At 43.8% G+C, this 15268-nt stretch overlaps 1 protein-coding gene across 2 annotated transcripts in view; it reads right to left on the reverse strand.

Annotated features, from left to right (window-relative positions):
- The window catches only part of TBCD (tubulin folding cofactor D), a 106305-nt gene that overhangs the window by 2314 nt on the left and 88723 nt on the right, over positions 1-15268 (reverse strand). The window contains exons 33-37 of one of the 2 annotated variants that reach the window (XM_065735158.1): positions 10100-10221; positions 9201-9278; positions 3979-4068; positions 3034-3121; positions 1563-1672 (exon numbers count right to left, since the gene is read on the reverse strand). In XM_065735158.1, the coding sequence (XP_065591230.1) occupies positions 1563-1672; positions 3034-3121; positions 3979-4068; positions 9201-9278; positions 10100-10221 (488 nt within the window). Of the gene's footprint in view, positions 1-1562; positions 1673-3033; positions 3122-3978; positions 4069-9200; positions 9279-10099; positions 10222-10277; positions 10841-15268 lie in introns of those variants that run through there. The other variant, XM_065735159.1, reaches the window with a different exon arrangement.

Here is a 15268-nt window from a genome sequence, read left to right on the forward strand (position 1 = left end):
GCCAAAAATCCACACGTGGCACTCTTTTACATGTCACAAAAATCTGTCATGTGAAATGCTGCTAACTCAGCAGGAATGGTTTGTTTGTGTAAATGAGTTATTAGAAAAATTAACTCTTAGCAAGTAAACTGGTTCCAAAACAACAGAGTAAAACTAGTTAATTTAAAATAGCCTGAATAATACATATAAAAATAGATATTTGGATACTTGGGACAATTGAGGAATATAGAATCATTTGAGGTTGGAAAGGACCTTCAGGATCATCGTGTCCAGCCATCAAGGTGACCTGTCATGACCCATCAGTACAGCATGTCATGTGTCACATTTAATACTGGAAACTTTCCTGCAGCTGAACAAAATGTTATTATTTATAGTGTCACTCTTTAAACTTGGAATTCTGTAACTGATGATTTACTCTCTGAACCTCCAACAAAGAAAATGCTCCAAGTATGCATATTCCTGGATCTACTGCCTTCCCCAAATATTTAGTTCTCATTTGGCTTCCTGATGTTAATGCATATTTTACTGCTGCAATTACTGTGTTTTAGCACTACGAGCAGCTCTCTGTGACACTCAGCAATGACTTCAACTGTCTTCCTTTGTAAACTATTCAAATCTAACATGATAAAACAACTGAGTTTTAAGTAAAACGGATCTTCATCTTTCATCTCCAGCATTGGATATATTGTGTCTGGGAACGTGAGGGAATAAAGCAGGCAGGCAGTCACAGACAAAAACGGCAAAGTGAAAATAGAGTATTTTTTCTGAAGTGCCTTTTACAAAGTGTACCGTGCTGCTTTGGTGAGCAGCTCCACACCACTGCTCTTTGTAGTTTTCAAACTGTAAACAGCAGCAACCTAACTCTCATCAGTTGTTTCTGTTAACCAATTGTTTATGTGGCAACAGAAGTTTAAGCAGCTGAGAAAGCCTGCTCTTAATTTGGACTTCCTAAGCCAGCACTGAATGAGACTAGAGAGAACACCAAACATCAGTGTGTAGTTATGCAAGTAAGCAGAACCACTGATAACCAGTTCTTCCAAATTTGTGACTGCTACACTGAAAAGCCTAGAAAGATGCAAAGCAGCCACCCCTTGTAATAACAGACATTAACTTATTTTCCCAAATACAATGTTACTGAAAGTCAAATCTAGAAATAAGCTGGAAATTAAATACAAGTTAAACAGTGGAAGTGTGTGAAATACAACATTAAGGTGTACTTGTTCTTTAAACATGCCTGAGCCTATTTAACTTCCAAGAAATATCAATGAAGAAAAACAGTCACTGTAATAGTATGTCTGACATATATTCTTGATATTCTTAAAAACACCTTCTCCTGTATTACTCTTTGAGGTACAATCTGAGCAATTAATTACATTTCAGATAATTGCTGTTTTCAGCCTTTCTGTTCCAAAATCCTGCCAGAATTAAATACCTAAAACAGAGGTTTGGTCAGTACAGGTTCCTTACCTCTGGTTTCTAAAGGCATGGATGTCTTTTTTTCAACTTCAGTGGTGCAAAAACCATCTCAGCTCTTATTACTGTCTGAGAACAAAATGACTCACCAGTTACTGTCGCTGAGGATGGCCATGACCTCGTCTATAATGGCAGGATCAACTATTTCACTGTAGGTTATCAACATTTCATAAACTTGACTGGCTGTTGTTCTCCGTACCTACATGGAAGAGGCAGAGGAAGCTTTAGTAAAGTACCCACAGTGCTGCACAGAAGAGCCCCGTGAGCAGTTCTGTTCATACTGGTGCTGGCTGAGGGAAGAAGGGATGAGGGTCAGAAAAGTTCCTTTGGGAAAACATTTGCTTTTCAGACAAGGATTAAATTCAAGTGTTAAGAACAGCCTAACTGGAGCATTTCTTAATATGATTCACTGAGCAAAAGCCTGCTCCAATGCTGGCTGCTGTAGGACTACAAAGTTAGGGTCCTCACCCCACAGCCTGCAAGTCAGCAAAACTCTTAAAAAAAGTTGTTTGGAGGCAGATGATGATGTGAGTCACGTGAGCTTTTAGACTCCGGAATCCAGAGGCAGTTACCCAAGCCTTTTTTCCCAGAGCACTGTTCAGCTGCAATGTGATGTGCATAAAGAAAAAGAAACACAGCACGTGGAAAGGCACTGCATGGAAGACTGCAAAATTATCACAGGAACAAATTGTGATTGATTCTTTTTTTTTTTTTTTTTTAAGGAAGCCTGATGATAACTAAATGGAGGCAAAGAAATTACAGGCTTATCTCCTGAGCAGTGGTACCAATTAAAATCGACCACTGATATATAACATGGAACGATTTCTCTTCAGGTTTTACATTCCTCTCCTGCAAAGTGTTCTTCCTGTAGCAAGTGAACACAGCATGGAAAAGTCTGAACCAAAACTCCAAAGCATCCAACTTTGCTGAGCACTGTATTATTTCACCCTGAACACAAATGTAATCTATGCTAGAATAAACACGTAGGTTTGCACTGGCCAGAAACCAGGGTCTGCAGTGTTTTCTCAACCCACTTTAATACCTCACTGGTTTCCACATTTTTTTATGCACCCCTGCAATTACATCTGACAGCCCTTGCTTTTCCTGCACTACCCCAGAGCTGACTGCCTCTCCTCACCTTGCAGCCACAGCTGCCAGCTCTGCCACGTGGAGCCCTGAACACCAGCACCACTGGCAGCTCAGTCTGGGTTCAGCCCCCACAGCAGCTGTCAGTGTGGGCTACCACGCCTGGTACACTGAACACGGCCTTTCTCCCAAAAAGTCACACAGCCAAAAAGGATAACAAAAAACATTGCAATGCGTGCGGTACTGTCCCACATACGATCCTAGAATGCCCTCCTGAGCATCCCCAGAAGCAGTAACTGTGCCGTTTCAGTTACTTCACCTGTTCCAGCTGGCAGCACTGCAGAGCACACACCCTTGAGAAATAAAGCCTAGCATTACATCAGTATCTCTTTGAAATGCATTAAAGCAACATTCTTGATATCAAGTTTTAAAAAAATTATGTAATTGATACAGTGCAATGTTTTCAAGACTTACTACAGGAAATGGATGGCAAAGGAGGAGAAGCAGCTGAAACAAAACTTTCTCTCTCATATCTCCTTGAAATTGAATCAGGCCACAGAACCTGCAGAACATAAGAAAATACAGATCTGTGGTGATATCTGTACATGCCATAATTGTAAACGCACATTCTGAGGATCAGAATGAAGGTGTATGTTAGAAGAAACGACGGGGAGAGAAGGAAGCACTGCTGTCCCCAGGAAATCTCAGCTGATATTCTAAGTGCTGTGGGAAAGCAAACAGTGAGGGTGAGTGTGCTGAAATCCTTAAGGGTTACTGAGATGCCACACAGTTATGCCAAATACAAATATGGCTTTAAAGCTACTGCAGGCAGCTGCTTTGCACAAAAACCTGCATCTTGACTCAAACCCTCAGATAAAGCAAAAGACCACGAAGATAAGAGAGAAAGACAAATTAAAGATGTGGGTTCCTTTTCATTTTAGGCATTCCTGCAGTCTTAAAATACTGTCCATAAAGAAATGAACTGACGTCAGTGTTACCACTGAGCATTCATTCAGCTTTGCAGCACTTTGTCTTTCTGTCCCCTCATCCAGGTTTGCTTTCATCTCTTTGCTATCTGAACTGGGTGTTTTTTCCCCTATAACCAGGTGATAACTGTGCTGGTGTTTTCAGCTCCTTCTGGTGTACCGATAAGGTGTACTCCATTATAGGTACTTGCCACTGGCAGCATTTGCACTGAGCTCAAAGGCAATGACTGACACCTTTAAGAACAGCATCACCATTTTAAAAGCAGCTGATGCTTTTCAGATCCTTCACAAGCTTCCACTGCCACCACTTAACTTTCTACTCCACCTATCCGCACTTTTCATTCCCATCGTTTTTACACCTGCTGTACACTGCAGTTACATCTTCACCACGAGCACACAAAAGATGAACTTTGTTTATGTGGCTGGGACTCACACTCCTATGCTGCAGCGCAGCTTCCGGATGTCTTTGGATCCTTTGATCTCTTCTTTACAGAGGTGAAGTAACTTCACTGGAAATGGATGGCTGAAAATGGGAAAGAGAAAAGGATGAGAAATGGGCTTCGGCAGAATTTCAAATACATTTAATGATTGCAAAGATGACAAATTAACATTCAAAAGAGAAGAAAGACACTGCCAGAGCCGTCTGTGGCTTCCTGCACAGCAGCACGCCCTGCCTGAGGCAGGCTTCAGCTGAAGACACAGCCTCGTTTGGCCACTACCACATTACTACACTTCTTTCCCTTTTCTTTATTATGATGGAAGTGAAGAAATTCATATTGATGACATTACCTGCGCGCTGAGGGGGGAACTGCATTTCTCACAATGTAAGAATCAGCTGGGCAGGGCACATGTTTACAGCAAAGCTCTGAACAATCAGAAATGAAGCCAGGAATAAATTATTCTGTAAGAACCGAATGCTTCAAGTAACACTGCAGTGCCCTGGTGGTCCAACAAAGTCTTCAGCCAAACTTTCCTCTAAAGGGGATAAACACCATTCTTAAAAAATACTCCACCGGTCTTTAAGCCCTGATTCCTTCAGTGATTGCAGACAACACAATTAAACCCGGGGCTTGCAGCTCTGCTGGGCATACAAGTCAAGGAGACATCTCTACACAGAGTGAGTTCTTTTTATTTTTCTACACAGCCTGGGAAATGCAACTCGCACAGCTCTGTCCCAGACATGCATACAAACACAAGTATTGTTAGTGTTATTTCAAGGGCCTATTAAGAAAAAGCAAAGAGGGAATATTACTTTTATTTCAGTACAAATTATTTAATCTTTTACTCACTGCACTCTAAGCTGAAGTGCAGTAGATGCAAAATAAAAACCATTTCATCTTTACTGCTCAACACAGCCACTTCTGATGGCATAGCTTGCAAATCTCTGTACTGTGTGAAGCAGCAATTCTAACGTTTATTTCCTGCTACCATGATTCAAAACTGTGGATATAAATTATTCAAAGAGCCATATAATGCAATCTGTGGAATAACAGTACTTTAAAAGCAAGGAAATAAGATGGTTAGAGGAGCGACGTTAAGTGACTGAGCCTTGCTAGGTGTAATTTTCCAGGCAAGAGCTATGTCTGGTTTGTTTTACTTCAGTAATAATATATATCTTAACAAAACACTGGCATATAGTGGCAAGTAGAGACACGGTTAAAAACCTGAACAACAAACCATGGATCCATGAAGCTAAAGAACACTGCCTCATACTGTCCTGAAAAGCACACTAAAGAGAAAAGCTGATGCATTTACAGTTGGTACTGAGGCTCCACAGGAAGTTTTCAGAGCTCATAGCAGCTTTCAGGACCACAGGCTCTACGCAGGGCTGATTTAAAATACTCCCATGGGACACTGAAAGGGCAAATTCCTCACCATCCACTGCCTGCAGCCACATCGGCACTGCTGCCACATTGTAAGGACTAAGAGAAGTGCAGAATGTACACGCATATGAGACACCTTACAAGAAAGGCATCACCATGAATGAGTCTGTGTGTGCCTACAGACATCGGTTTGTCCATGTGGATGAGTGGGGAGAGCATCTGCATTCTTAAGATAGATTTTTTTTCTTACCTCGGTGGAACTGCCCTTCCTCCCACTCCCCCACAATTACACAAAGACATTGTGCAGGCAGCTAATTACAGTACCTGCAATACATGCCTGGCTTTCAGCACAGAACAGCTGTGACAGTGAATTAGGTGAGATTTTAAATTGGTCCAACAACACGGACATTGCAGAGGAGTACAGCAACAAAGAGACCAATGGAGCAAGAGCATCTGGAATAAATTTAGCACACATAACCTTGTGTGCAGCATTCTGTGTTTAAAACAGATGCACTGTCATTCACCAGCTTCACATTTGCAATAGCTACACCTAACCTACGTGTGATCTCAGATGACTCCAACAGCTTGGTCTCCTTAAAGGAAATTGAGAAAATTCCTTCTCCTGTGTGGTCACAGTGCCAGCAGAAACAGAGCCCACATCTGGGGAAAGGCATCAGAGTGCAGCCTTCCCACTGTGTGTGTGGGCATGCGTGGCACTGCAGGAAGGCCTGGGCCTTCCCTCTGCCCTTCAGCTGACATCAGCCCATGAAACCAGAGGACAGCTGCTGCTGTGCTCCTTTGCACTATGGTTCATTGGGGAGTAAGAGTGTAGCTACTTCTGGCAGGATCCACAGAAGCACGTAATACATAGAAATCATCAGTGTGCAGACATCCTCTCCATACTCCTCATCCTACCACCAGCACAGTGCTGCCCATTTCTGGCCTCTAAGAACAGCTACCAGTGGTTTGTAGCAGCCCAGCACGCACTGCTCCCCTGTGGTGCTCTGCTTTGCCTCCAGCATCTCTCCAGTCAATTAACACTGCCCACATTACCATGAACACAGCTTCCCAAATTCACAATGGACACCAAGATGTAACCGGCAGTTATCAGGCCGTGCAGTCACTAAGAAGAAACTTGTGAACGGTTTTCCTCCCCTTCACCACTCTCCTCATTTTGGCACAATTTGTGAGCACAGCACTGAACAGATCGAGGAACTATTGCGTGCTGAAAGCAGCCCTGAACATTGCTGCCAGGGGCAGGAGAGGAACCTCTGCTGGATGTGCAGGTGTGTGCCCACTCAGGAGACAGAAGTAACAGCCTGAAAAACGGCACGCAGAGCAACTCAGTACAGCTTCAAGATAAGCCCAGCACTGCAACAAAGCTGCTCCTGCTGGCCTTCTCATTACCTCAGTGGCACTGAAGCTCATTCATTTTGAACCCCACCAGCCAGACCCTTGCTCTGACTTCGTCTCCCTGCCAGGTCCAGCAGGGCCCTGGCACAGAAAGGAGCCCAGCACAACAGAAACAGATCGCTGTAAGCACGTGTACTCACAGTGTATGAAGAGGAGAAGCACCCAGTGCTCCACCTGCACACACAATGCAGCGAGGTCCATCTAAGTGCTATGGCAGAAAGGTAATGCTGTGCATTCTGGACTTCATAAGCCATGGTGTGAGGAGGCAGGAAAACCCCTCGGTGAGGCAGGGCTGACACCATGTGGCACCCTGCTCAGCTGTGCACTGAGCTCCCAGTGAGAGAGCAAAGGGATCCAGCTGACAGCCATTAATCCCAGTTACTCACCCAGGTTCAGTGTTACCTGCTTTGGGCTGCTAGTGTTTCATCATTATTATTACTTAAAATGTCCAGTGTACTGAACAATATGCATGTGAAACCTCAGACTGCACCTGTAAGCACTACTTTTCATGAAGTGGCAGTTAACTATCAAGCAGCTGGCATAGGCATAATGCTGGGGCAGGCCACCCCATGGCCTGAGTCCCCTCGCACTCCACTCAGCACAACTAGGAAAAAACAAACAGGAGAGTGAAGAAATGGGAGCCAGGAGGACATTATATAAAAGAATCTGTAGCCAAATGCACCAGTGGCCTTTCGTGCCACAAAGCAGTGCCTGAAATGTCAGGCTCATTTTGCTTTGTTTCTACACTTTCATGGCATGGTTCTTGGGAACAGTGGGTAATTGGTCCCACTCAAGAATCCAGACCCAGAAGTCACATTTGTTCTATGCAAAAAGAAGGTGTCAGCCAACAGCACAGGCCTCAGAGCCAGCATCCACATTTCTCCACCCCTTAACTGCAGCCAAATGGCATACGCCTGAGTAGGAAAATGCAGACGTTGTCCTAAATGCAGTTCTGGACCCAACTAAATGCACACGGGCAAAGCCCAGCACTGCAGGCTCACCTGGCTCTCAGTGAAGGGCACACAGTTCATGACTGCAGCCTCTGGCCACAAGGTAAACCACCACCACAGAACTGTCACATGCAGGAACTAAATTCTCTAAATCTTTCTATCTCCAAATTTCCTTGGGGAGGACCTTTCATATGGTAATTAGCTCCTGCAATTCACGCCCTCCATTCCAACATTCATTCCCTTTCCATCAGAATGATGTACTGGGCTGTAGTAAATAATTTTTTACTTTTCTTTTTGGGTTTCATCATCCAACTGGAATCAAATTCATTTGGATCAACTTCAAAACCTCTCCCACCCCCAGGAATCCTCCTGCATTCAGTTTCAAACCTTTTTAACAAAGCATTACAATGGCACCACAGGACTGAGCCAGAGTGTCACTTACACAGATGGCTACACAGTAATCTTACCACGCGTTTCTGTTCATGACCCACGTGGGACACAGAGATGGGATTTACACCACAACCCTCTGTCCTCCCCAGCAGAGCACCACGACCTGCACGCTCCAGATCATGGCATGGTTACCAAACCCAACTGTAACACTCATTCTGTCTCTGAATGTTTGATGAATTGTAAATTCTTCCTCAAAAAGATACTGACAGAATTAAGACAGATACACTGTTGAAAACAAGACTAGATTCATTTAAGACTTTCAAAGTGATAAAATTATTTCAAACGGATCTGCTGTGAGCAAGTCTTCAATCATCAGATCCAAATCCATTACCTATGGGGGAGCATACACATTGCATAGTTCTGCACATATACCTGCAGATGTGCCAAGATGCTGCTCAGGAGAGTTTGTGGAATCCATTTTAATATTACTGAAATTAAAATCATTCTCTTAACCTCCTGCAAAAAAACAGTATCTTACTCACATGTACCCATTCCTCATGTAAATACTCTCCAGAAGCAGAACACTGTGTGGAAAAGCTGGGACACAACTTTCTTATTTTTCCTATTAGAATCTTAGTTAACTTCTTTGGAGGTACAGTAACAGAAGCAGTAAAGGTTTTGGAGGCAGTATCCAGCGAGCATGCTGTTCTGCTGGAGCACAGCGGGATTCTGCCACTGCTAGAGGCTCCAGCACAGTGAGAGTGCACTACCAAACACTGCTATCTAGGAGGCTGGCGAAGGGATCTGATGTGGCTCAAGCCAGCCAGGTGAAACAAGCAAAGTGAATCTGATTAACACACTGGTCATTAAACAATGAATCAGTAACGAACTTCTACACTGGTAGGAGACACAGGTTTCAGTAAGACCCTTCTGAGGCTATCACAGCTGCCATTAAAGCATTACAGCCATATATCCACAACGACGTTAAGACTCCTATGCACTCACAGCAGCATCAGCATAAGATTTAAGAGAGCCATTGCACAGTGAAGAGTAAACAAAAAAGACTTGCAGCGACTTACTTCCCCTGCATGGTAAATATTTCAAAGCAGCCATTTGCCAGCATTTGGTCCAGCATCGTCAGGAGTGGTACAGACACCCTGAGGAAAGAGAAGAATTTACCAATGTAAATAAACTTCTTGGCACACAGATGTACACTATTTTTAATTAGAAGCAAACAAAGAGACTTCCTATCTATCTACCTACATATATTTAAATTAGAACTCTAATCTGCACTGAGGAGGGTTGCTTGGTAACTTCTGTGTGTTGGCTGAATCACCCTCCTTGGCTGAGAGGAGGACACGGTGCTGCAGCCAAAAGGAAAAAACCTCATTAACAAACGCCTGGTTTAATCCAGCAGCGTCCTGAGAGCACAGCTAAAAGTAGGAGAAGAAATAAATACATTTTCTAGTATCTAAACATACTGCACAAAGTGTATGAGAAGTCACAAAGCCTTCTTAGTAAATAATGTGCCAGGTGGAAAAATCTGCAGCCATGGATTCTGTTTCAACAGGTGCAAGAACAAAATTACTACCAAATACAATCTAAAATTCTGTCCACAGTTGCACTGCTGGTTTGGTACATAAGGCTCAGAGAAAGAAACTTCCAGGAAGAATCACCCATAAGGAATATTCACATCACGATTATATTTGCTGTGTTATGTGGAAACCACTGCACACACAGCACAGCATGCAGCAGCGTATAATCCCCAACACTGCGCTACAGAAAGCTGCTGAAACACTGCTCCACACTGAACTACGATAAAATGAAGTGTTCCACCAACACTTCCTTGCTAGCAGCTTTAGCAGCAGTGCACTGTACCAAATGAGGATACTGAAGCAGGCTGACACAGTTCAGGCACAGTGAAAAAGTTGTCCTGTGCATCTGAACTCAAACGGCTCAAGTTCCACAAAGCAGTTACCGGTCGTTGCGCAGGTTGTCCTCGAAGACCTTCAGCAGTGTCTCACAGAAGCCCTCCATGGCACTGGAATCGTTCTGGATTTTCTTCATGTAGTCAAAAAGGCTCTGGGCAGAGTACCTGAGCTGCAGCAGAACAGAGCTCAGTGGGAGGCTCAGGGAGTGACCTGCTGCACTGCACTGCACTGCGCTGCTCTTCTGACAGCAGCTGAGCACAGCGATGCTGCACCAACCTCTGACAGGAAGATTACATTTTGCTTTCATTAATCCTTGTTCAAAGTGGGGTATTTTTAATCCTTTTTAAGTTTGGCCATTGAAGCAAAAAAGACCACATTAAAGATTCCTTATTTTCTATCTTTCCAAAGAAAACAGCCCTATAGCACCATCATTATCCTGCTGCACTTCAAATCATGTTGGAGTTATGGTTCTGGAAGTTAAGACTGCACAAGAAGTTTGAGGGGTAATATTTATTGAACAAGCTGATGTGACTGAAAACACAGCAGGCTCTCGATACGCAGTGTTTTCCAGCAGTAAACTCAGTTAAAAATTAAAGCCAGCTCAGAAATAAGGACACCTGGTTTAACTTCAGATGGGAATCAGCTGGTTCAGAGCACAGCAGGAGGACACATCATTGCTGGTGTTAAGGTTCAGCTGTGCACAGTCCCTTTGGACCATGTGCAATTAAACTTCAGGGCAGTTTATTCCTCCTGGGGCATTGCACAGGATGCTACTTCAGCAGTTTGCTCTGTACAAAAGAGCACACCTATGTGTGGACTGCTTGGAGGTTGTGCAGAACTGAGACAGCACTGTAACCAGAAGAACTGCAGGAGGAAGGCAGCCTGCTCTGCCAGGCACCAAGCCACCGTGAAGTGAAGGTGTGGACAGAACACTGCTGCTCAGCAGAGTTAAAACCAGGACGTTTTTCAGACAGTGAGAACCATAGAAACCTTAACACAACGTAGAAATACTTTTTTAACAAATTACATCCCCACTTCTTCCTCAGATGAATGCTTATTTTTTAATGCAGACAGCCCCCAAAGAGCCCCTGAGCCACCACCGTAACAGCACATGGGGATTACAGAGAACACCTCCAGAGCTCCTCCTCATCAGCACAACACAACGCACTGTGTCAAACACCTGAGATGTACCTTTAGCTGGAGCTGCTGCACGAGGACTGGGGAAGGACATGAGGAGGTTAACGGGCTGGAACTCACAGCTTTGGGCAGGAACTCAAGTGGAGCACTGAGAATGACCTTTTTCTTATGAAACACAGCAGAACAGGGTTTGCCAAGGCCCAACTCCACCATCACTTCAGCCAACAGGACGTTCGCGCAGGCGAATGGATGGTAAAGTGAACAGTGTTCAAAGGGACTGTTCGTTTGATGGTAAAACCCTGTCTTGTTTTGTTTTTTTTTCCCCGGTACAAAAAAGACAGGGATCACCTGGTAAGAGTGCAGTGGAGGGCTACAAAGATGATGAAGGGCGTGGAACATCTCCTGCATGAGGAGAGGCTGAGAGACCTGGGGCTGTTCAGCTTTGAGAAAAGAAGACTTAGAAGGGATCTAATCCACGTCTGTAAATATCTTTTTCTTATATATATATATATATATATTTTTTTTTTAATATCTAAAGGTGGTGAGGTCTCCTTCTCTGGAGTCGTTCAGGACCCACCTGTGCAACCTGGGCTGGGAGCTGCTTTGCAGGGGGGTTAGACTCGATCTCTGGAGGTCCCTTCTAACCCCTACAGTTCTGTGAATCTGTGATTTTAATGCTGGAACCAGGGGAAAAGTATGAGCAAGCTCCTTAAGAAGTGCAGTTACAGCAAGGCAAGAAGCACATACAGCTCAGGATAAATAAGGTGTCTAAACAAACTGTCATGAAAACATTGTCCAATCAGCCTGCTGTAAAATTGAAGTACAGTACTTCTGAGGATAGGCTTGAGGCAACAACTGGGTGAATTTGTTCAAAGGAAACTGGCTCAGGCATTTGACTTGCAGCTGAGCATGGCAAGCTCAGCTACCTGTCAGCTCTATGGGAGCCTGATCCCTGAAGGGCTGCGATTCCTTGCATTCCTATATTAGCCAGACCTGATAAAGCTGTCTGTGGGGCATGATAAGAAAGGAAGATACTGAAGATGTTCTGGACACTCACACTGGATCTTGTACCCAAGCAGAGTCTCCTTAGAGACCTTTGGTTTAGATGAGGTGCTAAGGGATTTGATTTAGTAGTTGGGTAGGGATAGTGATAGGAGGATGGTTGGACTAGATGATCTTGTAGGTCCTTTCCAACCTTATGAACCTATGAACCTTTGGTACCTCAACAGGCATCCAGTACCATAACTGAAATACTCAACAACTCCAGAAGGTAAGGAAGGAAGAAAGGATCAGCACAGAAGTCAAAAGCATGGCTTTTGGAGGGGGAACAGCAGCACTGGAAAGCATTCAGTCTTCTGCACTGAACTCACAGTAACTATGGGAAGAGCTTCCACAAAACCAGTGTGTTTCTGTGACTGCAAAATGCTCCAGCTTTCAAAGAAGCACTGAAACAGAGACAGACCTACAGAGGACATGCAAACCTTCCTGTAACACGGGTGCATGGCACCATGTCAGTGCTCAGGAGCACTGGTTTGGGATCATTCCTAATCCTGACAAATTTACAGCACTGGAGTGGCAGCAGCCAGCCTGGTTTCACAGTAACAAAAGCAACACTGCACATCACTCAGATTTTAGCACAAGTGAAACCGTGTCTCCTTCGCTCTGCTCAGAACACTCCTCATAATTCATCACATCTTTGGAGGGCAATAACTAAGATTCAAGTCTGGGATATTTTAAGAAAAGCAGGGGTGTAATAATTCACACTCTTTCCTTCTTTGTAAAAAAGGATGCCAGAAATGAATCCTGAATGACAGCTCTCCAGCAAAATACATTTAGGAAAATGGCACTTGCAGGCTGTTTGTTCAAACAAAATATGCTTTGATCCACACACCATCAGTCACTGTCACCACGTGGTTCAGAACTGGATGACATTCTCACTTCTCATATCTACAACTGTCACAATATTTTCATTTGTAACAACTACGATATCTGTTCAAAGTCTAATAATGTCTTCTCCAAACCATACCCCAAAGCAGAAATGTTCACTGGTCTCTATGGGGGTGGAGAATCACCAGACAAAATTTTGCATGTAGCGTGGTTCAGTGATCACAGAATTATACCCCAGCCCCTGAAACGACAGTGTGACCTGCAGGGAGATCACCACTGCTCCGTTCGTATCCTCGTGTCCTGGGAGCTGTAAACAACACACATCACTGCAGGGCCACATACACAGCTGGAGGATGCTTTTGCACAGAGACAGTGCCCACAGCAGCGATGCTGAATGCCAAAGGGAATGATGCCTTCTGTTTTTTTCACCTCACTTCAGATGCTCAAAGCAGGAATGCTTTCAGCAACCGCTCTGAATGGCTCTGGGACTCTCCATGCTGCACATTTCAGAAATGCCTCTGAAAGCAAACTAAAAACTGCTCTCACTAAATGCACCGCTGAGCAATTCTTAACTATGGGAAGAATTGCATTGCAGTGCAGCCTTTCTTCCACTAACACCTTGAGAAGACTTGAAGGCAAAGTGAAGCAGAAAAGCATTTGGTCGTGCAGCATGCAAGCAAGCTGAACTTTCTAACTCATATACCCATGCATGTATTTGTGTACATAATTTTCTTAAGTGAGAGAGGGAAGAAAGAAGTGATGGCAGAACACACAATACCACACAACACATGTCTGAATAATCCTTTTCTTTAACCTAAGATTTTTAAAAGTGCTTCTTTCATATGGACTTAATAGGAACAGCTCTTAAAATCGACAACTTCTGTTTTAAATGAGTCTCTGGATAATCAGCACAGATCACTGCAGGCTTTTATGGAATTGTTTCAAACATAAGTCGTTACGAGAGTCATCAGTTCTAATTTATACATTTTAAGTATTAAACGTAGAACACCGCACACTGTTTAATCCCTTGTGTGAACAGCATATTCACTTCTAGCCTCTCCTGCACTTCTATTTGGCTGAAAATAGAATGAGGTCACTCTCTTTCCAGAGCCAAACCCCCTGAGAATATTGTAACCGGAACGAGCCCTTAGTGCTAACGACAAGCACAGGGTCACACAGAGTTAACATTTCAAAATCCTAATTCTGAAACAAGTACAGAGGATTTCCCTTAAACACATGGTGGAGGGCAGGCAGGGCAGCAACCAGCACCGAGCGCTCACACGCAAAACCAAGCACAAGCAGAACTTAAAAAAAGGAAAAGACAGAAGAAAGATACAGTGTGGAATACGAATTTTCACCCGACCGTGGCAGTAGTCAGAGTGTCTGTTCCTCCACCACTTTCCTCCCCTTTTATGCTTACAAGAACAACTTTGGTTTTGGTGGAGCCTCCCGTAATTAGCTGTTTGACTGCAAGCTGAATTTCACGAGCATGTCTGCTATTATAAAAATCTGCTCAGAGTTACACTGTCTATCCACTAATTATTGTCACCAACCAATAAACATATGTTTCCAAAGTTTCAAAAATAGCAGTTTCTATCTAATTAGTTGGCATTTTGGAAACGTTAAAATTGTCAAAATTGCCCTGAATATGTGATGCAGACAGCGGATCCTCAGCTACATGAAACCCCCGGGGATATGGAAATCTTTGGATCACAAATTCAAAACCTATGGCACCAGGCAAATCCCATCACTGGGACGTATTCCAAACAAGTCATGGGAAGCCTGAGAAGTGGCAGCCACAGGAGACAGCACCACCACCACCTCCTTCCTTCTGTGAGCAGCAGGAGCTGCTCTCTCTCAACAAAAACTGCATTTCCTGACACCTACCATTCTTCCAGTGTCCTTAATTACAGACAGCACTTTTATTTAGAAACATGTAAACACTGACAGTGTACTGACTCATGCTTTAGACCACCATCAGCTCTTAGAGGACTGCTGCAGTTTAAAGGTTTAACTGAGACCAAAATACTCTCCTGCTGGTTGGTGCTTCTCTGCAGAGTGCACTGAATTGTGTCCCTACTGCAGTGTATTGTTTTCATATGCACTATATTTTTAGCTAAACCAAGTAACAAGAATGCTTCAGGCCAAACACTCCGAAATAAGTAATTCTGAAAATAACACAAACTGTAGGA

The sequence above is a fragment of the Cyrtonyx montezumae genome, unplaced genomic scaffold (assembly GCF_038088225.1).
Source record: "Cyrtonyx montezumae isolate F1298 unplaced genomic scaffold, pur_monq_1.0 scaffold_19, whole genome shotgun sequence".
Taxonomy (NCBI): Eukaryota; Metazoa; Chordata; class Aves; order Galliformes; family Odontophoridae; genus Cyrtonyx; species Cyrtonyx montezumae.